Source organism: Opisthocomus hoazin, chromosome 10, assembly GCF_030867145.1.
Source record: "Opisthocomus hoazin isolate bOpiHoa1 chromosome 10, bOpiHoa1.hap1, whole genome shotgun sequence".
In the NCBI taxonomy this organism is placed as follows: domain Eukaryota; kingdom Metazoa; phylum Chordata; class Aves; order Opisthocomiformes; family Opisthocomidae; genus Opisthocomus; species Opisthocomus hoazin.
This window is the reverse complement of record NC_134423.1, coordinates 15,916,706-15,941,838: the sequence shown is the minus strand read 5'-3', so window position 1 is coordinate 15,941,838 and position 25,133 is coordinate 15,916,706. Positions and strand designations below refer to the sequence as shown.

Sequence of the window (25,133 nt, the reverse complement as noted above, 5' to 3'; positions counted from 1 at the left end):
CAAAGAGTTGTATTATACTCTAATTGCATACTAGTTAACATCCATATATCATTTATTAACCCCACCTAACTTCACATTGCCTAGCTACATGAAATGACAGTTTTACATCGCCTACTGCTCAGCTCCCCTGAAAATGAAATCCTTGAGCCTTTCCCGGAAGAGCCAAGAGCGCCAGGCACTTTCTGTTCTCCTTCCTGGCTTTTTAGTACATCTTTTAGGCAGAAAATACACTGTTACCACTACAAGGAAAAAGCATGACCCTGTATAATCAAAAGTGAAGCTTTCGCATAAGGGTTTCTGTAGATCCTCATATTTTATTTGTTCCGCGAGATTACAATCTATTTTCTTCACACTTTTATTTAATGACAATTTCTGTCACATACGCATAGAGCTTGACTATGAAACTCCTAGAAGACAGCAAGCAGCATCTGTGGTAAGATGACAACGACCCCAAAGAAAGCTCCTATTTGCAACGTCTAACAGGTGGACCTGACTGAGCTCATCCTTTGCTTCCCAGCTCACACACACAGCTGGGATACGCTGGCAGACCAAGGACCAAGCTGGGCTTTCCCCTTGCACCGTCCCCTGCCGCAGATCACACCTATGCTGGGCTCGCGCCATCCCAGTGTCTGCCCACGGCAGAGGCCCTCCACCCCCGGCACTCTGCCAAACAGCAACAGTGCTTTGAAAAGCAGGCATGTTGGCGTGTTCACAGATGAAGAATGTTCCTGTGGCTAAGCCAGAGCACCAGGATTTAAACAACCTGCAAGTCTTTCCAAAATCTTCCACAGGCTTTCAGAATGAACTTTGCTAAAATATTTAACCTTCTTGTGTGATTTTCGCTCAGTTCCCCCTCAGTGACACGAAGGCATTAGGATCCTCCTGCCTGGTAGGGACTTGAAAACAATTTTTTAGAAAACAAAATGTTGACATTGATTCAATGTTTTGTGAGAACATTGTTACGTGTGTTTGAGAGCTGGAATTTCATTTTTTCCTCAAAAACTTTATTTTGTTTTGTGATTACTGAGGGAGTTATCTAAAGTTTCTCATAGAGGTTTTGATATAAAACCAGGACAACCTCTTTGGATGTTTGTAAAAAAAAGAAATAAAATATCCTTTTAAAATCAGGTCTGTGGAGGCCAGATTTGCAAAAATACATACGTTACATCTACTAAGATAAATCTCAGATTTCATGATGCAGATATAAATTATCTAGAAAAATATAACCTATGCTGGGAGAGGGTTTTTTTTACTATCATTCTTTCAGTTGTGCACTATAAAAATAGAAACAGCATCTAGAATCCATAATTTTGTATGTTTTTACATGATGTCTCTCCTACTTAAAATGTGCTGCTTGGGAAAAAACAATGCTGTAAATTAGGCACATGGGACTTTATTTAGCTAGGTACCTTCAACGTGCTGGCCACTTTCACACAAGGTTACGGTGCTTCCAGAGCGCTGTTCCAGTGAGCGGGACATCTCAGCCAACTTTTACCCCTGTACTTTCAGAATGTGAAATCGGCAGCAGCAGCAGCGCACTGCGTTGATGAGGCTGGCAGTGCTTAACACAAAACCTTTTGGAAGTATCCCTTTGTGTTTTGGGGCCTCGGGTCAAATTTCTTGCAATGCACTGTGTCTGCAGATGATAGAAACTTTGCACTTCTGAAACAGTAGCTTCATTTATGCCTCAATTTCATCTGAGATATGCAGGTATGAAAGCATTCTGAGGGAGAGCAACACACAGTACTTCTCTTTGTCATGCACCGTTACTTCTTTCATAAAATGAGCGGCTAGCACAGCTAGGACTGTAAAACAAAGAAACCACCCTACTTGCTTTTTAGCTTTTAGGAACCATTTGAAAAGCTTAAGTTTTAACAAATCTCTGACACTTCAGTTAATTAATGAAGTGCTGGCAAAACACCAGAAAATGATCAGTCTGCCAGCAGATGTGCACTCACACTGGATGCATGCCTGCCGTTAGCAAAGCTGTTTCAAAGCCGCACTGAGATAATGCACTTCGGGAAATGCATAAACGGGCCATTTTGATCCAGAAACCACCTCTAAAAGCAATTAAAACATTGACTAAGATTTTTGGCACTGTTTCATTCTTATGACCTACAGTAACTGGCAAACTCTTTTTCCAAGGCCCCACAGTCCTTCTGGATTCTCCAGGCTCAAGCATAATTCATATTTAATATTTTTATGTGTGCAGTACTATATATTAAATTAAGTCCAAGTAATCTAGTTATACTTCAGTTTTCATTCCTGTAGTGGTTCTATCTAATCATATTAATCCTTTGACATTCCAAAGGATAAATACATCTCCAACTCTTTGCACTGCCAAGGACTGTGCACGCCCGTCTCGCTGTTACTTAGAATCAAGGCAATCTACTTCTGTCTAGCTGAACACACACTGAAACTCGGCAACAGATCCATTTAAACTACTGGAGAATCCTCTATATTTTTAAAATGATAAAAGAACATGAAGACAATTAACTGCCAACTAAAAAAAGAAATAAGGCATACTAAATGTGTCAAGGTATCTGTGGCACAAAATATTAGATTTTTTATTAAAATGGAATTGATGCTTCTGAAAAACAAAAATATGCAAAAAACTTTAAAATGCAAAATTTATGTGAAGAACAGCTCTGCAGTAAAACACCAGTGCTGGCCAGCTCTAGTTACAGTCCACGGCCACAGACAGTAGTCTATAAATTTCTGGCTTGACATGGAATGAAAATGAACATCTGTGAATGCAGTGGCATCTGGACAAGCTTATGAGGAATGAGCACCTGTATTGTGGAAATCTCAGCACTGCCTCAAGCGATGAATTTACACCTACGTGTCTGCTGCAATGGAGATTAAGCTTAGTTATGACAATCATCATAAACTACTAGCTTTCTCTACTAACCAGAGAGAGATTCTTAAGTGATGCAGAGTCTAAGGGAGCAAGTAACACAGGGTGACAGACCTTCTCTTTTCCCTCACTGCTTTCAAGGGGCTGCCTGTCACAGATGGAAAAGACCTTAGATGCGTGCACAATACAAAAATCATTGTATTTCTGCCTGAACCCCATTCAGCTATCAACAAGCTTGTGTTTGGAACAAGCAAGATGGTCCATGGCAGAGCTGCACACAGGGGTGCCTGCCTTCCCTAAGGTGCGTGCTGGCTCCCACAGCCATGAGTAAAGGAACGGCTACCATCTCAGTCTGAAATTTACAAACCATTTTTTCCATTAATGATTTCAGCTTTGCACAAAGAAAGTCCTCTGAATTTACCTAGAAAAGTCTTTGAAGTGTTACTCGAAAGTAATCTTTATTAACTTTGCACTGTATCAGACAAATAAGGTATTAACGCATAACGTGGCAAGTGCATCTATTACTGCTTCACCTTTCTTCCCTTCCACAGCACTTTGGTTTTAAATAAAATGTTAGCCACTCCTCCATCCCACACAAAGCATCTACACTGATCTAATGTCCATGACTGCCAATGTTTGGCACTATAACCTTAGGAGGGGCTTACAAAGGAGCTATAGTAGGAAAATTAACAGTACAGTCCCTCAGTAGTACCAAAAATGTGTCAAGAAAAATCATCCACTTCTGTTTATTGCTAAAACTTTACAAATGCTACTCAAAAAACCCCAACCAACCAACCAAACGGATCTGAGAAACAATAATTGTTTTCTACAACCTTTAAGTTTACCAATTAGAAAATGGAAGACAACTACTGAAAACAGACCAGCTGGAACAGAGTATCATCTGGTCTAAAGTGATACGGAAGTATGGCATAGAAGTCAGAGCTATATCAATTCACACCTGCCAATGATGTAGCCAGTTGACTGTTGCTAGTCTTTTTTTGACCCAGCAAAAGACCAGATGACTATCAACTCATTCCAAAGCCATTTTTTCAAAATGTAGCTACTATTTTATTGTCCCAAGCTTCTTTTAGTGACCAGTTCCCTGAGCACAGTAGTACTCCAGCATCAAGACTGGTGTGCACATAGGCTGTTCTTTACATGATCCCAATCAAGCATCAAAAGCTTGGCGCTTGCAACAGAAATCATAACTACTTTGCACAATGGCTATTCTCAGTCTCAGCAGTGGTATAATTTTTCTATATAAATATGCTGCATAAAAAAATTCACCAAATACAAGAATCCTTCCATTCAAATATCTATTTATAGAAACACTACATAATGCTGAAGGTGCTGAAACTGCACGCTATCACCTCATTTAACGGGAAATCAATGACAAGTTATTTCCACTTGACACAACCTGGCTCAAAGTCTGAAGAATGCCTTAACGTAGAAGCTTTCAGCCTTGCTGCAGATTCAGTGTCTCATCTGTCTGCATTGTTCAAATACATCTGAAAAACAGAGCATGTTTTAATGATTCTCCTCAGACAATGTGAGGTTTATATACTAAAGACAGTTGCTTTCATGTAATAGTAGTAGTATTCTTTATACTAGAAAAATCAGCCACTCCAAAACTCTTTTTGAAAAGCACCACCAATATCATCTTTGAAAGACCCTGAGACAAATTCATACTTGATGCAATTCTAGTGAAATCAACAGACTTGCAGCAAAGACGACATATCTAGTCCTTGTAGTTTGCAGAAAATTATGCCAAGGTGATAAAACATCTACTCTAGGGTTTCTACTGGTATCTTCTTTCATTTTTAAAAAACATTGTTCTTGGAGCCCATTCTTTCTGGGGAGCTGACTTGATGTCACTTAGGTTTCACTACTCTGCTCTTTTGTTCTACCAGCTTCATGAGTACCTGGGAATAATCCTCTACCAGTTTCCTATATGAAAGCCTAATCAATTTAAATAGAAATCCAATTGCAAGCATTCCATTTAAATGACTGGCCTTTGTGTGGGAGGAGGGACTACCTGAATGGTTCCAGCAGAAGGACTGAAAGCTTAGGGAAGTTTCTGATTTGTATTACCATGATCTTCCATTTTTTAATTAAAATTCATATTACAGCAATAATCACAATACTCATAGAGAAGGAACTCTATTCTAAGTGACTACCAGGCAACAGAAATTTTTATGCAGTGTTATATGAGGCAGAAATGTACAGGCACAAATGTACAGATGTTACTACGTAAGTTCGTTGAGAGAACACATTTTGTTCTTTTTTGTTAAAGACCTACAATGTGGAACAATTTGTCTTCCACAAAAAGTGAACAATAGTAGAGTACCATAAATGTTTCTGACACAACACACTCTTATACTGTTTCTGCAATATATTCTTTCTTCGTACGTCATACTACTTAGATGAAAAAAAAAAGGCACCTTAAACTAACTAGCAGACACATTTACCATATTTTATAATGCTTTAGTATAGTTACAGCTGGTAGCACTGTCCGTTTACTTATGAGTTCATCAAACTTTAACTGTTCAGACTAAAACTTTCCATTCCTGGTATCTGTCTTAGTCTCATATTTTTGACTTAAGTATTTCATCCAAGAATGAGCCTGAAGGAAAACAAGAGGGGAGAACTGTTTTCTTTTTTCCCCATGCTTCAAATAGTCTGATAATTTTTTTCATAATACAAGTGCATGTTTTATTTTAATGAGTGAAATGAAGTCAGCCAGGAAAGTGGGTTTTTTGTCAAGAACGCATCCTCGGCCTTTTATATGGAAATCTACCCAAATATAGGCAGGCCACAAGATTTTGAAAAAAATGCTTATAATCAGACTTTGTACACATTCAGTCAAAACTCATTAAAGTTTTGCAGCTAAACTACTGGAACAATCTGTTTACAAGAAGCCTGTTCCACATCTGAGGCTAAAGGAGGCTGAGAAGTTTTCCAGCAATTATTGGTACACGCTCCTGAGGTCTGCATTAGGGGCAGGCACTGGAAATGAAGAGAGGACATCTTTCTCTTCTGCTCTTAACAGCCGCTTGAGCCTGTTGCAGGCAGCATGGACAAAGCAAACAAGCGGCACAATACAATGACCTTACCTAAAATATATGGAATACTCTGGAAAAACTTGGGTAAATCTTGGGACTGGCATTCAAGAGATGAGACTGGATAAACCAGTCAGCTGAAGAAGGTATTGAAAAGAAGACATTGAAAAGAAGACAGTGAAACTGGATGAAACTGCAGAGAAGCTGGGGAACCTAAGTAGAAGGAGAGATTAGAGGCAGAACAGATTGGGAGAAGAGATGGAAAATATTAGACAAGGTACTAAGAAAGTGAGAAGTTCGAATGAGCAAGAAAATACAGTGGGACAGCTTCCGCTAGAGGGAAGGAGCAGAGACAGGCTATATTTGGAGGAATGGCAGAAACACCTGTGGTGAGGAAAAAACCTATGAACACCATGGCAAAGCATTTTCATTGCCCTGCAGTACTAGTAGAGGGTAAATTCCTTCCACCAACTAGCTCAACTGCAATGGTCTGATGAGTCCTGTGAATAGCAATGTATCACATAATAGCATTCCGGGTTTGAAAGCTTTTTTGTTTTTGTTTTAAAACTACAAAGGTACATACAGTAAGTCACAGGACATTAAAGGAATGTTTAACCTAAACTTAGAAGAGATTGTCCGTGCAGTTACCGTATCATTGGGCTCTTTTTGCCTGTGAGGTCCATTCTCAACTATATGATTACATACTATTTTTTCCATATGATCTATGACTCTTTCAGTGTGCAGAATGGACTTACCCTGGGGACGAATAGGGAACGTTCAGTTAGAAGTCTCTTTCACTGTAGAAGCTAGTAGGTATACAGTGGGCATACAGAACAAGAAACATGAAAGATAGTCTGCAGTTTCTGGAACTAGCTACTCTGCCAGTTTTTGGGGGGGGAAATGCCACCTATGGTGCAATTTAATTAATCTAATCCTTTCTCAGTTTTTGAACTACGTACTTTCTGTTTTGGGGGTCTGACTGAAAACCTCTGGATCTGAATTGTAGATGAGCTGCCAAACCATAATTACAGTTTTGGCCAATGCAAATTTTGCTTTGACTATTATTAAGTAATAAATATGATGCTGATCATGTTAAAAAAAATCTAATCCCAATTACTTGACATGGGGCAGTAAATTATTAAACACTTCTTTTAACCCTCATTCTTCCACATCTCAGCTCTCTTTCTGACTAGACAGATTAGGTCTTGCTATCCCACAGCAGCTTTGTGAATGTTAAATCAACCACTGCAGTGACAGTATCAACGACCAGTCCTTAGAGAAGCCATTTTTTCTCACCTTCCACAAGGAGCATTTTTAAGGCAGGGAGTCAAAGGTTGCATAATAAGGAGAACCACTATAGTGTATCACTAATAACTAAGCTGTTGATCTATGCAGGGACCCTGGGGTAAAATAATATATTATCAGTTAACCAAATAATTTTCTTAACACACAAGTGTTACCGTAGGGTTGTTGACAAAACTCTAGTTCTGAATGCTCTAAACCTTTGCACGTTAGACTTTGTCACATTAAGAGTTCTTTTAATGGCACTTTGCTGCTCAAAGTAAAACTACACACCACCACAAAAAATTGTCACCAAAAAGTGACCCAAACCGAGGTCTCAAAACAGCCATCAAGATGATGAGTGTGCTTGCTATCTTTAACAAATGATAATGCAAACAGAACTACAGAAAAAGAAAACAGTACATTGCTTGGCTGGGAACTTACTGCATGTTGAAGCCAAAAACCGAAGACAGTTTGCAGAAAGAGGCAGGGGATGATTCCCTGGCTTCTTCCCTCTACACATCACCCACTGCCTCTCTGCGGTGACAGATACAAAAAGCACAGGATTGGCTTTTCCACAAATATAAGTCAAGAGTTTGAAGATAAACAGCTTTACCAACCTATCACTAGAAAGAAACTCTGCTTTATTAATTACACTTTTTTGTTTTTTAGTATCAACGCTGCTTTAATTATTTCTAGGTTTCGCATTGTTTTGTATGCAGTTAGCTCTTAACGTATCATATGCAAAAGTCTTATTTAACTGTTCCGGGCACTACAGGGCATGTAGTGCCAACCTCCATTCTCATCGAAGGTTTGGAGTGCCAGCCTTCAACACAACTATTCTGTTATCAGGCAACGGAACACATGCTTGCTAGAGGTAATATTACATTTATATTTCCTAACTTTCTGCATGAGTTTTGGCCATTTGCTGTTTTTTAAGCCATTTGCTTAAAAATCTAAAATTTAAAAACCCCACAAAACTAAAAACTCTAGCAACAGCATTGCTAACAGACCGCTTCTCCCTCAGCACACTTAGCTTACGTTTGGCAGCTTCTCCTGCACTTCCTTCTTGCTTCGCTCACCTCGGTCAGTACAAGAGAGGATTGGGATTGTACAGGTGAGTACTTTCACTGTAAGTTACTGTATTCATGTAATTTATGTCCTTCTCCTGCTATTTGGCTTGAAAATGTGGCTTTAACTTCTTCATTGCTATCAGCAGTACTGAACTAACCTCCTAAAAACACCAGGAAAAAATTACTCCTTTCATGTACGAAAGCAGATGCTGACATCTGACAGTAGGTGCTTTCTGTACCTGTAACTAACAGGAATAGTTAACAAATCTTCATAAAAATATTTTTTAAAAATTGTAAATTAATTCAAGGGATTTCCCCTGATCAAAGTTTCTAGATATCTGCAGCTTCCTCTGCTTCAAAAACCTGGATGCAATCAAACTAACATACAAATAAAAAGCAAATTTCTTGTTCAAATTACAGGAGTGCTGAATAATTACGTACCGGAATTTGAGACAAAGACTTTTGTCAACATGAATTGACAAAAAGAAACAAAGACAAGCTGGAATGCCTTAAAATACCTCCCACAACACTTGTCTATATTGATAAATGACAACTACTCAAATTTACAGTACCCTATTAAACAAATGTACAAATATGTCAGGAATGCAACCGTCTGGTTGCAACTCTGAAGTCACAATTTTCATTGATTAGTTTCCTCTTTAAAACTTGGCACAGAGGTTATGTCTGAACAATAACCAGGCAATGCATCTAAATCACCCTGCAGTCATGCTTTATTGCGGAACAAAAAAAAATCGCTTTATTTTGACAAGCATCCAAATAAAGTTTCTGAATCACTCCACAATATTTTAAGTGCTAACGCTGCTATTCAAAACTGATGAAGTGATCAGATAACCAAGCATCTTTTCTTTCTTTCCTCTCCTCAGTGACAGACACACTCCATTTACTCTAATAATTAGAAAGGTAACTTCTCAGACAATTCCAGTTGCTACATGAAACCTACCTTTCATAGTTCACCGGGAAGTTAGGCAACAAAAGTTTCGGCCAACTAACATGCATTTCATTTTGATTTTGAGGCACTTAGAATTATTAACATTTTTACATCACTTTATTACTACACATAAATGAGAGTCTGAATCTTCAGTTATTTGGAGACACAAATTCACTCAACTTTAACCAGTACAGAGACTTCTTCAGCTTCACCATGCAACCCATTTAACAGGCTCAGGACTTAAAAATAAACCTCACAGAAGAAAAATATAGTTCAATGCTTCCTGAAGTATCATAAAATACTGAAATATTACTGTTAACCATACCTTTTGAAGTACTTCTGTACATTAAAAGTCAAGAAAAATATAGTAGGAAGTTGACAGAGCCCCTGGAAAATTGAGCTCCCAGAGTGCTCAAGCTAAACCCCAAACATACTAATGGAGTTCAATGTATACGAATTGGCTAACTCGTATGCTAAAACATGGAAACCGTCTACCATGTACTAACACCAAGAACAGACAAGAGAATTCCCTAAGATACTTAGGAGCAATAGCATGAAATACAAGAAAGAAGTTGAAAACTTAGGTTGAACATCACAAGGATTATTTGAATATTTTAATAAGAGATGTTTACATGGAGAGAACTTTAACCGTGGTACATTGTCCTGAGCTATATTCATAATGGCTTGAGATACTTTATATTTAATGTGAAGTAGGCATGGCCACTGCTTCAAAAGCAGTGCTATTGTCTATGGAGTAAACATAATCACAGTCAGCATAGACACTCACTACAGATTTTCCAGATTTATGGTGGGAATCCCACTTCTTTCATAATATTTGAGTGGAAAACATGGGTGAAAGGACTTGGTGGCATTCATTAAAGATCAGAACTCAAAGTAGAAGCATGTCACAAAATGCCTCAATGACAAAAAAGTTTGTTCTGCATGACACAAGGCAGAATTAAGCTGATTTCATTGACTAATTATGGCAACGCTGGCATTTCTTGCCTTAAAAAATATATAATTACTTTATGTGTAAATTGAACATTTAAGTTTCTTACTGTGTTTTCTTGATAATGTCCTCACACATTTTGTAGATTTTTATCACTGATACATACTCTCAACCTCTATTTTCCAGTGGAATATTTCTGATTTATTGCCTTAAGGTGTTCATGCTATCCTAGGCTCCACTGTATTTTTCTTCTATCTTATTAAATAATCTTTGGAAAAAGACAAAAATATCATCATTTCTCTATGATGCAGAGAGTCATCATAAAAAGATTACAGATCCCATGACTCACTTCTCCCTGAACTGGAGAATATAGGCTATGACTGTAGCCATGTATACATTACCAAATTTTTATCTGCACCTATCTTTTTGGTCTGTGTTTTTATACTTCTTGGCACAACGGGGTATTAGAGTATGAATCTTGGACTCCTAGATGCTAAATCAATTTATAACAGATTTATTGATCAAAGTATTTGAATTTTCAGTTAAAACCCATAAGCCTCCAGACATCAACATTTTCTGAATTGTGTGATTTTGGCCTTATTACAAACATTTTACTAGATTAGCAAGTAACTAACCTAGTAATAATTACTGTGTGTAAAAGAGCTAACTTTGTGTTCTTTTACTGCCACATGTACAGAGCACACTTGTGGAATAAAACTATTTGAGAGAGCTTCTAAAGTTACCCCAATATGTTTTTCCTAACGATTTAAGGCAGACGGTTTCCTGTAATTATTTGAGTTCTAATAAGAACACCATAATGCACAACATTTTCTAATACAGTGTTCTCAGTTGTTGAAGGGGATGTCATAAAGCCACAGTGCAGAGATGTAGAGCAAACAACTGTGGTCCAACAGCTTTATCCAAAATGCCTCTGTGCAACTCTTGTGTACACAAGGGACAATCAATCAAGCTACGTAGGACATTTTATGTGTAGTATCTCTGTGCCAGTGCCTGGTAAGTTAAGCCCATATTAGCGACAATGCATTCTGAATTAATATTTATAAGATTATGCTGCAAATATCAAAACAGTCAAAGAAAGTACAGTACAACCCAAAGTAATGTAAGCTTTTAATAAATCTCCTACACACCCACGGAATGTCAGACTACCAAATGTACATACAATCCCACACTGTTTGCAGGGAAAATTCCTCACATAAAGTCAAGGTTAAATTTCCTCAGGAAAAGATATGTCATCATAACCCCACTTTGCCACTTCATGTCAAACACCTACTCCATACAAATCTCAGAACGAGAATAAATAAACCACACAGTAGCTCTTTGGGAACAAGAAAGGGCTTTTCAGTTTGAAAAAAAATAAAGTTCTCTTAAAAAATATATGGTCTTCTATTTGTCTTTAGCTCAGTATGTGAGCATCCCAACTGCATTAAACAGTGCACACATCCTTGCAGCACCCTGTATCACTTCTGAAAAGACCTGTGTGGGAGTCACATTTTTTGTTCCATACAAAATGAAACATTTCCACTTCTACCCTTGTTCAAACTCAAAATGCTGGAAATGTTTCTTTTCTATAGACTGGAAAAACTTTGAAAAAATCTTGGGCAGAATGACAGCGAGCTGGTGAAATGGCCCAAGATCCCAAGTGCCAAGGGAGCCTGCCAATGCCTACTTATTTGGTTAGGTGACAGGAAAGCACATCGGTTTTTAATGGACTCAACACATTCCTGCAGAACATTTCAATTAGGGTTCTGCATCCAAAGAGCATTCCAATGGAAAAGTTTTAACTCTCACCAGTCAAAATTAGTATCATCATCATTAATATTCTTTAGGAAATTAAATATATTAATTTATCCCATCATATTAGAGCTGGGGATTGGCCCTGAGCCTTTTACCTCACCTCATCTTTTCAACTGTAAAACCTCTTTACATATCCAAATCGTCTTTTCAGATATTTTGCATTCCCTACTAAGATGCCATTCTCAAGTGCTCTGCACACAAGAGCACAGATCCAAGTACAGAACTCTTATTCAGAACCAAAAGCTGGATTTTCCATAGCTGTGCTACCAGAATAATAGTAGGTATAGCTGAAGAGCCAGGATAAAAGTAATCATTGTTTTCTGATCCTGTCTTGATACTTCTCCAAAACACAGTCGACTTCTTGCTAAGTAGCAGTCACACAAAATACTGGGAAAAGCAACATAGTCTAACAGGAGACATGTCAGTAATCCACATGAACCAGTGGGCAAGCTAGCAACTGTGAATGAAACTGCACAAGCTCAGCAAAACTTCATCCATAAGTATCTCACTGAGCTCTCAACAATTAATCTTTCATACATTTTAGCTTGGTTTTTGCAAATTCATACACTACTGAAGGTATAAACTTGGTCAAAAACATACCTCAATTCATAGCTAAACACAATTTAGATTTTACATCCATTTTGTGTTGCTTTTCCTGGTGAAACTCATATATGAATTTCTCTGCCTATTTTTTCATACTCCTTGCTGCACTGTAACTGAATCACTGAAACAGTCACCATTTTATTTTACAGGTTTTCTAACCAGAGCATTCAAGTGGTCATGATTACTACGGGACTTCAGACTAAACCATATTGGTGCAATTTGGAAAGGGGGAACTGCAGAAGAGGAGAGGTAACAAGCTGTCAGGGTAAGCGGGGCCTTCTGGCCTGAACTCACTAGCAAGCACAACACAGAATCATGGAACGGTTTAGGTTGGAAGATCATCTTTAAAGATCATCTAAGTCCAACCCCCTGCCATGGGCAGAGACGTCTTTCACTAGGTCAGGTTGTTCAAAGCCCCATCCAACCTTACCTTGAATACTTACAGAGATGGGGCATCCATAACATCTCTGGGCAACCTGTTCCAGTGTCTCACCACCTTCATCATAAAATATTTCTTTCTTATGCCCAACCTAAACCTATCCTTTTTTTAGTTTAAAATGGTTGCCCGTTGTCCTGATGCTGCAGGCCTTGGTAAAAAGTGTCTTTCCATCTTTCTTACAAGCCCCTTTTAAGTACTGAAAGGCTGCAGTAAGGTCTCCACGTATTAACGATAGAGACATACTGTGAATTAATGTCTTCACCAATAAGCCATAATTCACTTTATGTCCTACAAAAAATAAAATAAACCAAATAAAATTGACTTCAAAAAAGGGGCACTCTGTATCACCAAATTTACACTGCAAAATGAGTAGGCTTGAATGTCCAGAACCCCGAAAGCTTCCTTGTGTACTCTGCCCAAGCCATCCTTAGCCTGAGGTCAATTGACAAATATATTCGCACACATTCAGACACTCACAAAGAGCTAGTGACTTGGCAATGCTTGAGACAACTAATAACAAAAAGCACTCAGTAAACAAATGTTCCATTTGAGTTGCTTCCTTTGTTCTGGTGACAAATAATGCAAACAAGTTTGCACTCAAATTCTACATCACCCACATACCCATATAATTCTCTTTCCTTTAAAATTCTCTTTCTTTTAATGCAGGGCAAAGTAAGGAAGATATACTCATCACTCCTGCATTTTGGAGGAATACAGGCTACATTTGAAGAATCTTATTGTATTGCTAATAGCCTCAGGTTTCAGTAAGATCTGTCGGTACTGTTTGAGTGTAAGGGACAGCTGTTTACTGCCTGCTTCCTGCTGAAGGAGGTGACAGGCAGCTGTGTATTCTGAGGTGAGCATGTACAAAGCCTATATGTGAGTAGCTGAAGAGGGGAAGCCACTTGTACCATCAGAAAATAGGTTTAATGACCTCAGAAACACTTGAACAAATACAAGCACTTTCGAGGTTCTCCCTAACCAAAACCCGCAAGTTCAACTTTTATGAAACAAGCTGTCAGTCATGTAAAATGAGTTCAGCTATTAATGAAAAAACAATAAATGTACAATAAAGAGGAAGTGACCTAATGGACCAAGGCAGATTGACTTAATTTGTTATTAATTAACTGCCCTTAGGAGAAAGTGTAGAGGGAGTGGCTAAACACCAGGATAACCGTTAACAGAATACATTCTTCTCATTTTTTGGTAGGCTCCAGGAAGAATTAAAAAGAAAAGAAAAAGAAAGAAAAAGATACTGTTCTCTGCATGCTGGCAAGACCACTGGTACATGTCACTGCTGATAAATTAAATTAAAGCCCACGTGCAGAAGCATTTAATCAGGAAGAACATCAAACAAAGAGAAACATTATCGGCCTTGTTTTGCTCTCATCCTGGCCTTTATACTAAAACTGTTCTTAGCAACTTTTTTTTTATAATTATATTAATTACCACATTCTAGGGAGAAAAATAACCCTGAATAGCAGTTACAGCCTCTCTGAGGGTAACAGAAATGTTACTAAATAAAGAATAGCGCTATGTAGAGTTCCATGCCTAGGAGGAGCTGCATCATCTACAATTTCCCTTTGTTATTAAAAATCTCCTGGAACATAGATGGTTTCTTGATAACTGCACTTATACATGCTACAATAGCAAAGATGCAGCAACAGTACGCTCACCCGATTTTTCCTCTTCATCTATTGAAGTCTTCTGTTTAAACTAGTTTCTAAAATTAACATGAAATATTTTCACTCCTGTTCCCCTACTACCAAAAGAAATTTGTTGATGGCCAGACCACTCATCATACTGACCTGCATGTCTTGCCACTGTCTAATTCACAAGCTTACAGCCCTCTTCTCGCCAGCCCATTTGTTATTCTCAATAAATTTCCTCTATAAACCTTCCTTCTCCATACCTCAGCCATATGGGATTGCTTCTTTCTTCCACCTCATTTCTAACTTCCTCACCTCTCACCCCTTGCTCTCTGAAAAGAGATCTTTCCTGGAAATTTTGTTGCATTTCTTAAGTCAGGCAGAATACTGTCCAACTTCTTGCCTTGATGCAGCAAGGGATGAAATCAAGACTAGGACATTTGTGTATCGCTTGGACACCAGTGGGGAAATTCAGCACAGAAAACTTTCCAAATTCATGCCCATGCACTAAGTTCATTTCCTGTTTCCTTCAAAAAACAGAAGCGTTTTTCAAAAGAGCAATTTGTACCAGTGACTATTCTCAGAGGCTCAAACTAGCCCTTTCATGTTTCCATTTCAGACAAATACACTATAACTTTCTTGACATTAAGTCTCTTCACTCAGACTGTTCTGGTCTCGATCAATGGACTTTATTCATAAATACAGCAAATGTAACAACTGCTACAATAAGAGGCAAAAAGGCACTCATCTGATTTGTTTAGGCCATATTTTTGTTACCCTTATCATATGTTCTGTTGCTACACGTCCACTATGCAGGCTTCCACTACACGAAACAGGATTTCTAAGAGGCAGAAGAATCAGATGTGCACCCCCCCAGAAAACTATGGCCTGTTGTGTCAACATATTGAGACTGCTCTTGAACAACCTGCTTCGAATATCCAAATACAAGCTTCTTCAAGTTTGTGACACTAAGTTAGATTAGTAGCCCAAATAAGATGCAAATACTAGGAAGAGATACTTTAGGAAATATTAAAATGACACAGCCAGAAACTGAAAATTTCAGAAGGATGAAAACTGCTTGTGGGAGAAACAGTAAAACCTCACTACCCTCCCACATACAATGGGAGACTGCCCCAGAGCACAGAGCTACACCCAACCAAACATTTTTGAATGAAGTAATAACAAAGTAAGTTTTATTTAAAAATTAACACAGAACAGATTTTCTCTCCAATAAACTAAGAAGCCAAAAATCAAAGCATGGAGAGCTTGAATGCTGATAAAAGCAGCATCTGTCACAGAACGCACACAGCACCATGCAAAGATACTGGACTGCTCTAGGCTACCGGGTGCTGGCTCTAAATGCTATTTAGAGCATGAATATCACTCCCAAAAAGACAGCCTTATCTTACAGGATTGAGAAGTAGGGAGCCTTCATAACGTGGTCTACCCCAACTCTATTTTTCTATTTCTTACATGGAAAAATATTAAAGTTGTCTGTGACTCAGTCTCTATCAAATTAGAATTGCACATATTGGTAGGTTTAGCGACTGTTTAAAATCCCTGACAGTATGGTATTAGGTAACTATAATATTATGCCACTACTTTCAGTATTCCCCAAGACACTTTAAGATAAGTTCACAAAAATATTCATTAAATTAATAAAAAACAATGTTCAACTTAACTTCTTGACTATGTGAACATTTAGCATACTAGAGAAAACCAATAGCTGTCCAGCAAATTAAATATAGGAAAACCAGACTTACATTTGTGTTGCAGAGTTTATACTGCTTGTAGGTGCCAATGCACACAATTGCTGCAGCCCTTGGAGGCTGGGGCTGACCCTGGACTGCCTGGTGGGATGCAGACCCATGATGGTTGGAGTCACTGCTGTGAAACAGGCTTTGAGAGACAGGAAATGAAGATGACTGATAGACTGAGGGTCCCAGGACTAGATGGCCAGCCTGAGGCCCACTTTCTTCTTGATAGAGATTCCCATGTTGAAGTGAAGGACTAGCTGCTTGGCTGTAAGTGTTCATGAGACTTGGACTCTGATGAAATACGTGGTTCCTTGATGACTGTCGCTGCCTCCGAAGTTTCTGAGGCTGCTGACCAGTATCGGTTTGTAAAGGTAAAATGTATGGCACTTTTCCATATCCATACTTTCCTGGACCGATAGGACTTCTGTTTCTGCTTCTAAAAACAGAGAAAGAGAGAGAAAACAGTTACTGAATTTATAAGTGAAGGAGCAGTTAGTTACTTATATGACATGTTGTTTTTCACAGTTTTTCACTGCAAAGCAACAGGTAACCAGCAACTTCAATCTATTTTACAGAAAGTATGTACAAGTTGTAGTCTTATTTGGTGTATTCAGAATCTCTGAAGAAGTCTATCGGCTGAACTAAAGCCTGGGCCCTCTTTAGCCAAGAGTCACATGGGAAGTCACTTAGTGTCAACTAGCAAAGGCAAATGGTTAGGCATGGTATAAAGTAGCAGTTTGGGGGAGAGGTGGTTGTTCTTTTAATCGCTAGGACGCTCCTTTAAAATGGAAATTCAGAGAATCAAAGCCGTATATTCCTAAAATTCATAATCTTGTTTCTGAGGAGCTTGAGGTACATAACAGCAGGAAATCCATACTGCGGATTTGAGTAAAGACAGAATAAAATTTGAATTCAGTATGGCAAAGGTCATTAAACATTTTGTATCCATTTAAAAGGCGTCCTGTGATTCTGCTTCATTTGCTACTTGAGAAATAAAAATGGAAACAGAAAAACGATAAGGAACATCAAAATATTACTGAAAGACTGCTGGAAAAGATGACAAATGCATGAAAATATTCTTATTATGGTACGCAGTTTATTTTCTCTTCTTTGGCCAGCTGATTTACGTTTTTGTTGTTTTTAATATACTAAGCGTGAATTAGCAATACATTAAATAAATAAGTCATGACCCCCCAATTTGCTGTCAGGATAAAAGCCCATCCTTCACCATACATTACTAAAACATTACACAAGAGCTTGACAGCCCCCAGCAGTAATCACAGAAGTTTCAGGCCTGCTCTCTTGCACACAGATCTCGTCTCACTCACTGAAGACCCTGTGTTTTGGGCCATATTACACCTGTATCGGCACTCTCAAACAGCTAGTGCTCCCTGGAGGGTAGTTTTGTCCTCTGCACACTCACCACAACACAATGGACTCAGTCTAGACACTCCGCTGCAAATTACAAGTGAAAAATCACAAAATGAGTACCACATTTGGGTCATTCAAGAGGGTAAACCCTGGAATTTTATCTGCAAGTAACTGGCTCATCTGCATTTGCTTTTCTTGTCATCCCGTACATTGCATCAGGTCTTGATTTCTAATGCTGCAGTCTGAAGAATAGGTTGGCAAACAAGATTTCTTCTAGTTCAGAGTAATGTGTGAATACAGCTGTTTTGGGTAACCTTTGCAGCTCAGGAGGGGAGACACCATTAAAAGAAGGTCATTTTCTTTCTGTCCATAAAATGTATCTAAATTTTTTAATATATATAAAATAGACTTGAACTGCGGTGAAGAACGGAGGTTATAAATGGACATACTTATTTTCTAGAAACTGAAGTGTTACAGATGTCAGACAGCCACCAGATCAAAGAGGCTTTTCTTTGAGATTTTTTCTTTCTTGTGTTTGTTTTCTTCCCAAGTCGTATATTCTCCCAAGACTCCTGTTACATGGGAACCCTGGAAGTGATTTACTTAACATTCTAGCTTTATGGCCACGTGGGGCTTTTAATCAATCTTCCTGGCTCAAGGATGTGTGAACAAGAGTGTTGATTTACCCTGGCAGATAAGCGACCAGCACTCTTGAGCTGTTTATACCTGTTAATCTGCTCTGTGACTGTGATGGTCATTGTTGAGGCACGGTTTTGGTAGTTAACATAGAGGGAAGTAGTATAATGGGTTCTGGCATTAAGGGAGGGGAAAAAAGCTTCCTGTAAGTGGACAGGAGAGGAAAGAAAGAGAGGTTACGAATGGGAATTATTTCAGAAGTTCACACTAAAATCAACTTGATTTAAATGAGCATAGTTTTTTGTTATGTTTCTTTTTTTTTTTTTTAATAGGGAAATAAATTTATTCTCCCTACGTTGCTGCTATTTTTAATTTTTAACATAACACTTCATTTCTGAGCAAGAGCAAAACAAAGAAACAAAAAATCTTTCTTGAAATTTCTAGTTATACTCTGCTTTCTGAAAACACTTTGTTATCATAGTCCTCGTGAAGCATCTTAGATTTTGGAACACATTGGTTCATCTTGGAAAAGAGATACAACTCCTTATTTTCACTTGCTCTAGTCTCTAATGATTCTTACAAACAGTAGTTTTCTTCTTAACCTGAGCACACCAAATTTTAAGTGTCTGAGATATGAACTTTGGCATCAACTCCTGGCACCGAGAATATTACTGCTTCATTGCAGGGAGCACAGACTGCATGGGGTGGTGTTCGCATGGGCAGACAGAGGGTGATAGGTCTACTGAAATTAGTCTTTCAAATTTATCATCTACAGTCAGGTTGCTTTCATTTTTCATCAACAGGAGGAGAAAGCTGCTAATAACTGAACAATAAGCCATGTGCAGACCAGTGGAATGGTAGGAATATGCCTCTGCCCCAGCTTTCTGAATGCCAAATTCTTTGTAGCAACAAGCACTAGACTCTTCCAGAGGAACACCTAGAGGCATCAGCAGCAACCCACCAGGAAGAACTGCTGCCTGACAAACTAGGAGAGTTTGCCTAGCAAAAGGTCAAACATGAGACTGTTGTTTGACTCTTAATCTCCAGTTCAGGGTCATGAATCGGAATTGAAAAGAACTGAAGGACATGCCAAGAAATGGTGACACAAACTAGGACTCTTCAGCCTGGAAAAAAACGATGAAATGGGCATATAATAGTCTTAGACATAGAATGACTAGTATCTGAAAAAAGACTCATGGCTGAAGCCAGCAAGTGTCCAAAAGCTGACGGAATCTCATCATATTTTTTGCAAAAAATAGAAAAACTTGATGTTGAGGGAAGCTAGATTTTTTTTTCTTGTAAAATGGTTGATCACTGCAACAAACATATGGGAACAGCACCTAAGAAGGGAAAGCAATAACAACATTCTTAGCTAGTTCATGTCTCATCTTGGCTTCTTTTTCTATACTGTAATTTGGAAATGTTGCTGGAGTCCCCACTGACAAAGAAATGAGGCACCATTTCTGGTTAGTCTATGTTTCCAGCACCCTTATGATGACATGCCCCTAGTGGCACCAAGGCTCTCCAGGGGCGAGTCCTCTCCTTCTTTTCTCCAAATACTTAGGGCCAGAATAACGCAAGACATTGCCATGTATCACTGAATACAAGTTTCAATTTGCTCAGGTTGTGCAGTAATTATGATCTGGAATTTTCAGGGAACACAATTTCTCTGAAATGGAAAGTTAACTTTTTGTAGCCAGGAACATCACATTTCTTTCAATGGACAAACTTCCGGAAACAAACTGTAACGCACAACCTCTAATTATTAACAACTTTATCGGTGTCCATGCATTCATTTAAACCAATATTGCCTGGATTGAAACTATGCTGAACACTGTTTTGCCTTAAAGCATCTTTCATTCACACGTGGCCACATCCTTATAAGCTAGGAATGCAGTTTGCTGCAATGTAATAAATAAGCTTGTAAAAATAGCTTGGTGGCAATTAACTTATGTAATTCTTGGGGAGTGTCAGGCAAAATCTATCCTGCCTTCCAGCAATGAGGGATGGAGGACTATGTAGGTTCATACGCAATGAGAAAACAACAGGGGAAGAGGAATCAGCGAAAGGAAAAAAATCTAGCCTTAACTTAATAATCAGAATTAAACTAACCTTCCTGACACTGTTTGTTTTATGCTAAATCAACCCATCTTTGATCTGCTGGTAGGAGATGGAAGTAGGTCAAATCCTGATAGTTTGCTGGGCATTTTCTGTTGCCAGCAGGACTTTTTCTTACTTGTCATTCATTATGGTTACCTATATTCAGCATAAGCCACATGGCTCACTCCTCCCCACAGCATGGCTTGGAAGCTCCTACCCAGGTCAGAGCTGGGTTGCACTCTCATTTAACGCAACAGGTAAAGGAGGAAAAAAGAACTAGCAAGTAACAGCACACCCCTAAGCCTTGTGCCTAATTAGCCAGACCTAAGCTAGAGTGAGATTTTGCAGCATTAGAATTCACATATCCACGTATGCTAAAAACCAGCAGAGTCATCCTTCTTAATGCAGCAATGGTTAAGAACAGCATTGGTGTAGGATGCTGAGTATGGGTTGCTACAGGAGTGAAGTTAGTTGAGTGTATGAACCATAGTCAACAGCTCTCAGAAAAACTCTGAAAATCCAGTCTGAGCAAGACCTGAGTTTGAGACAACTTTGACAAAGCTTTTCCAGCAAGGTGTTAGATTCTGTCTTTACAGGTCCATGGTTCCCCAGCATCAATAGAAATAATTACAAGAGTCTGGCAGCAGAATGGAGCCCCATGCTCCTCCCACCAGCACAATTCCTAAAATAGCTGTATTTATAAAGGATTCTAATATATTTCCAAAACCTGCAGCATGCTGCACTGTACTGACACATCAAGGATATGACTGCGTAAATACAAACTCTTCACATATCCTATATGAAAACAGCAATAATGAATAATGCTTAAGTTCCTTCTGATAAATGAAGTCCCTGCAGAGCAGATATTGTTTATAGATGGATTTTCTTAGATATAAAACCATAAATTGGAGCACCAATCATGAGCACGACTGCAGAGTTAATCTCCATTAGGTATGAGAAGTCAACCACTGACACTAAGATATGAGCATTATCGTGCTCAGAACTGAAGCAGTTAAAATAATACTTTACTGCTCATTTAACTATACAACAAATAGTTGAAAATCAAAAGAAACCCAACTCCCAGAGAGGAGAAAACACCAACTGTTTGAAAAACAGGTGACAGGAAAAAGAAGCCTGAGGCTTTATTCTGCAGGATTACTCACTTGTGTAAACCCAGTACTCTTTTGGCACGTTTGTGCCCTTCAGGAAATTACCAACTACCTTCTACATCAATCTTTTCAAAAGAACTCCCCTTTTCAGCTGAACCCAATATGACTGTATCAGCAGAACAGTGACTCTAATTTTCCATTGCTTGTAAATTAACTTCCATAGTTGGAAATTTAGTAGGTTTGTCAGGTGTACTTCCTTCTCAGGGTCCATACAGTCCTCAGATGTACAGACACAGCTTAACACCAGGGAGAGCTACGTTCATATCCTACATCTGTTTCATTTAGAGAAAAGTTCCTCCGCCTAGTCCAGCCAGATCAGCTCAGGTAGAGAAACAACACGCTCCCAGGTTTGTCTTATGCTAGGCCAGTTAATTTTACACAAGCTTTCAGCTGTATATCTTTATGTCAGTGAGATTTCAGACACTCCTGGCCCACTCACGTTCATAAAACTATTTCATGGAGGCCAAGCCTTTTATTTAACTGCTTCTAATAAAAAGATATCAACTGATGATTGTCTACAATACTTTGCATGGAGAAAGATCCTAAATACCCCTTCAAAAAATTAGAAGCAACAGAAAGGAAGAAACATCAAAAAGTATCAAAGCATCAAAAGTATCAAGAAGTATCAAAGAGGCAAGAATAAATAAATCTCACCAGCTCCATCACCTGTTAGGCTCTCTGGCTAAACTGTCTAGTATATCAGATAAACACTTAATAAAAAGTTGTTCGGTACTTTACTGGATAAAAGAAGAGAAAGAGGAAATAAGAGGAGGAAAAGAAGTATTCAGCAATCTTTGCAGTCAGTTAGGATGAAAACTGCATGTACTACGGACAAGCAAAGGGGAGAAAAATGCCACCAAGAACAGAGTTACCACCTAAAGGCAAATTACTGCTTAACAGAAAAGGTTATGTTGAAAAGTAAAGTAGCTGCATTAAGTGTTTCATGTCAGACCATAGCCAGCAGACATCTCTGATCTACTGTCTTCATCTCAAGTAGAGGCATAACAGCTGTTTAATGCAGATCTGGAAATCTTATTTCTTTGGGCATAATTCTCATAAATACACACACCTCCCTGATTGTTCAGAGAAATCTGTTTAGCATTTTGATAAAAAAAATGACACACCCCTTTAAACTCCAGCCAACCTAAATATATTATTGAATTAAAAAATACATTTGCCCAGACAAGTATGAAAATTAGGTTTGGTGCTATTACTGTAACGATTGTAGCAAATATCTTAAAATAATTATCATTAGATGGTATTCTTATTGGTCTAACTATTAACAATTTCTCTCATGCTGAGGATAAGCCAGCTGAGAATAGCGAGAAGTGGCCCCTTGCAGCACACTCCGAGGAACAGAAAGGAATTTTGTTGTAGTAGCTTTTTCTAATTTTAGCCATAAGCATGAGTGTGCCTTGGTGGGCAAATAAATGTATTATCACTGCCTCATAGAGTTTATGCTAAGAATAATGCTTTGAACCTTAAGTGTTCTTGAGGTTCACTAAGAATGAAGCACTTTTGCAGCTGGTGGGCTGGTTATTTGTATTTAATAGAAACCCTCTTTGAACCAAGGATATGCAGGTCTTTACACACGCAAGATAACAGGTGGATGCCTAGGAAATCTGTAATCTTAAGCGCTCTTTACAACAGATCTTCTCATTTTTTCCCTTTTTTTATCACTTCCTTTCTCCTTACATTTCTCTTTCTCCCACCATCCTCTAAACAGAGGTTTCTTGGCTCACTTCCAGCTGAAGCATAACTTGTTTTCATTCTATTCTGATGTCAGACAGAATAAAGAATGTATTCTACATGAGCTTTACAGCATTTCAGTAAACCTATCTCCTAGTATCACAATACTGCTTCTCTTGTAAAGGAAAAACTACAAGGCTGAACATTAGCAAAACCTCTTATTTATGACACCACGGAAGACTACTTGTCCTACTGTTGGAATGTTTGCTTAGAACGAACCCAAAGAAACTGTCAACTTCCCCCATTTTCAATTCACAACCTTTCACACCGGTTCTCAAGGCGTAACATAGCATTCAGGGAAGGTATCAGCCTTCAGCCACCAGTTTCACCAGGGATGAGGAGGAAAAACTGCACAAGAATTCCAGTCTTTGTGACATTTTTTTCAAAATGTTTTCTTGTCTATTGGCGGAAATTACTCTACAAGCAGAAGACAACAGTTTTCTTCCCTCTATGCCCAGTCACAATAATCAACGTAATGAAAGACAGCAGAATCTCATCACAGAGTATGTGGATAGATCTGAAACCAATGCTTAGAACTGTTTAAATTTTGAGAGTTTGCTTGAGTTTGAAGCTTTTTTCAAAATCTTCAGAAGCTTGCTATACCAGGAATCTTGTCGTGGAATTAAGAGGTAAGTCCTCTAATACGCTAAGGAAAGTCATCTCATCAGTGAGTCTGGTCTAGCTGCACATGCACGTGCAGCCTGATGATGCTCTGGGTGCCCAGGACCCAAGCACTCTTCAGGCTCTTGCCTTATCTTCTCACTCAGGAATTAAGCAGTGGCATATAATCTAATTCCCAAAGTGCTGGTGGCTCTATTTTTGTCCTATCAATACAGCAATCAATCCACAGCTAGCACCTACTCAGGCTGAACTTCAGTGATCTATCATCAGAAACAGAGGTTCTATGTGCAAGACAAAAGTGGGAAAAAAGACAGAAGAGTACAAATATGATTTACAGCTTTAATTCCCAAACAATATTCCATATGATGTACCACTGCAAAATGTCTTTTAAACTACACTGATTTGTACTTTTGCATTGCAGTTACTAATTTCTATTAAAAAAAAAGTTCCAAAAGTGCATTTCTTTGATTCCCACTAGAAATTTAGTTCTAAAGATGCTCAGTCCCCTTAGATCCTTATCACAGCTCTTTGGCTTAAATTTAAGTTCTACTACCCATCATGGTTTTAACAGAACTATACACATGCTGAAGTTAGTAGGCCAAATCCTCTTTAACTAAATCAAGTACATATACTCTAACTTAACTAAATCTATTTCTGTGGATGATTATACCAAGGTTTAACCTCATGATTTATATCATAGCAAAGTATCTAATTAGCAGCATTATATTACTGTAATTGACAGCTTTTAAAGGACACTACTCATTTACACACAGTTCAAGTACTTAATGTAGTTAGAGTTGCCTTGATTTTGTTTCTGAAGAACTGAAAGTGACTTATTAGCTATTTCTGTCAGCAATGAAATTATTGAAATATCACTCCAATATTTAAAACTTTATTAAGAAAAAAAATAAAGGGAGACCAAGAAGTCTCTGCAGACACAAGACTTCAAATGGAAAAAACAGCTCCTAATTACATCAGTTTCTGTTAACAGGATAGGTACAAGTATATATTTTTTAATGTACTTTATTATTTTATTAGTCCTAAAATAGAATCCTT

General features: G+C 38.4%; 1 protein-coding gene across 1 annotated transcript in view; it reads right to left on the bottom strand.

Moving 5' to 3' along the window:
* The window catches only part of THSD4 (thrombospondin type 1 domain containing 4), a 346,319-nt gene that overhangs the window by 271,761 nt on the left and 49,425 nt on the right, over nt 1-25,133 (bottom strand). Inside the window, exon 5 of the mRNA XM_075431701.1 lies at nt 16,438-16,867. Within this exon, the coding sequence (XP_075287816.1) occupies nt 16,438-16,867 (430 nt within the window). The remainder of the gene's footprint in view (nt 1-16,437; nt 16,868-25,133) is intronic.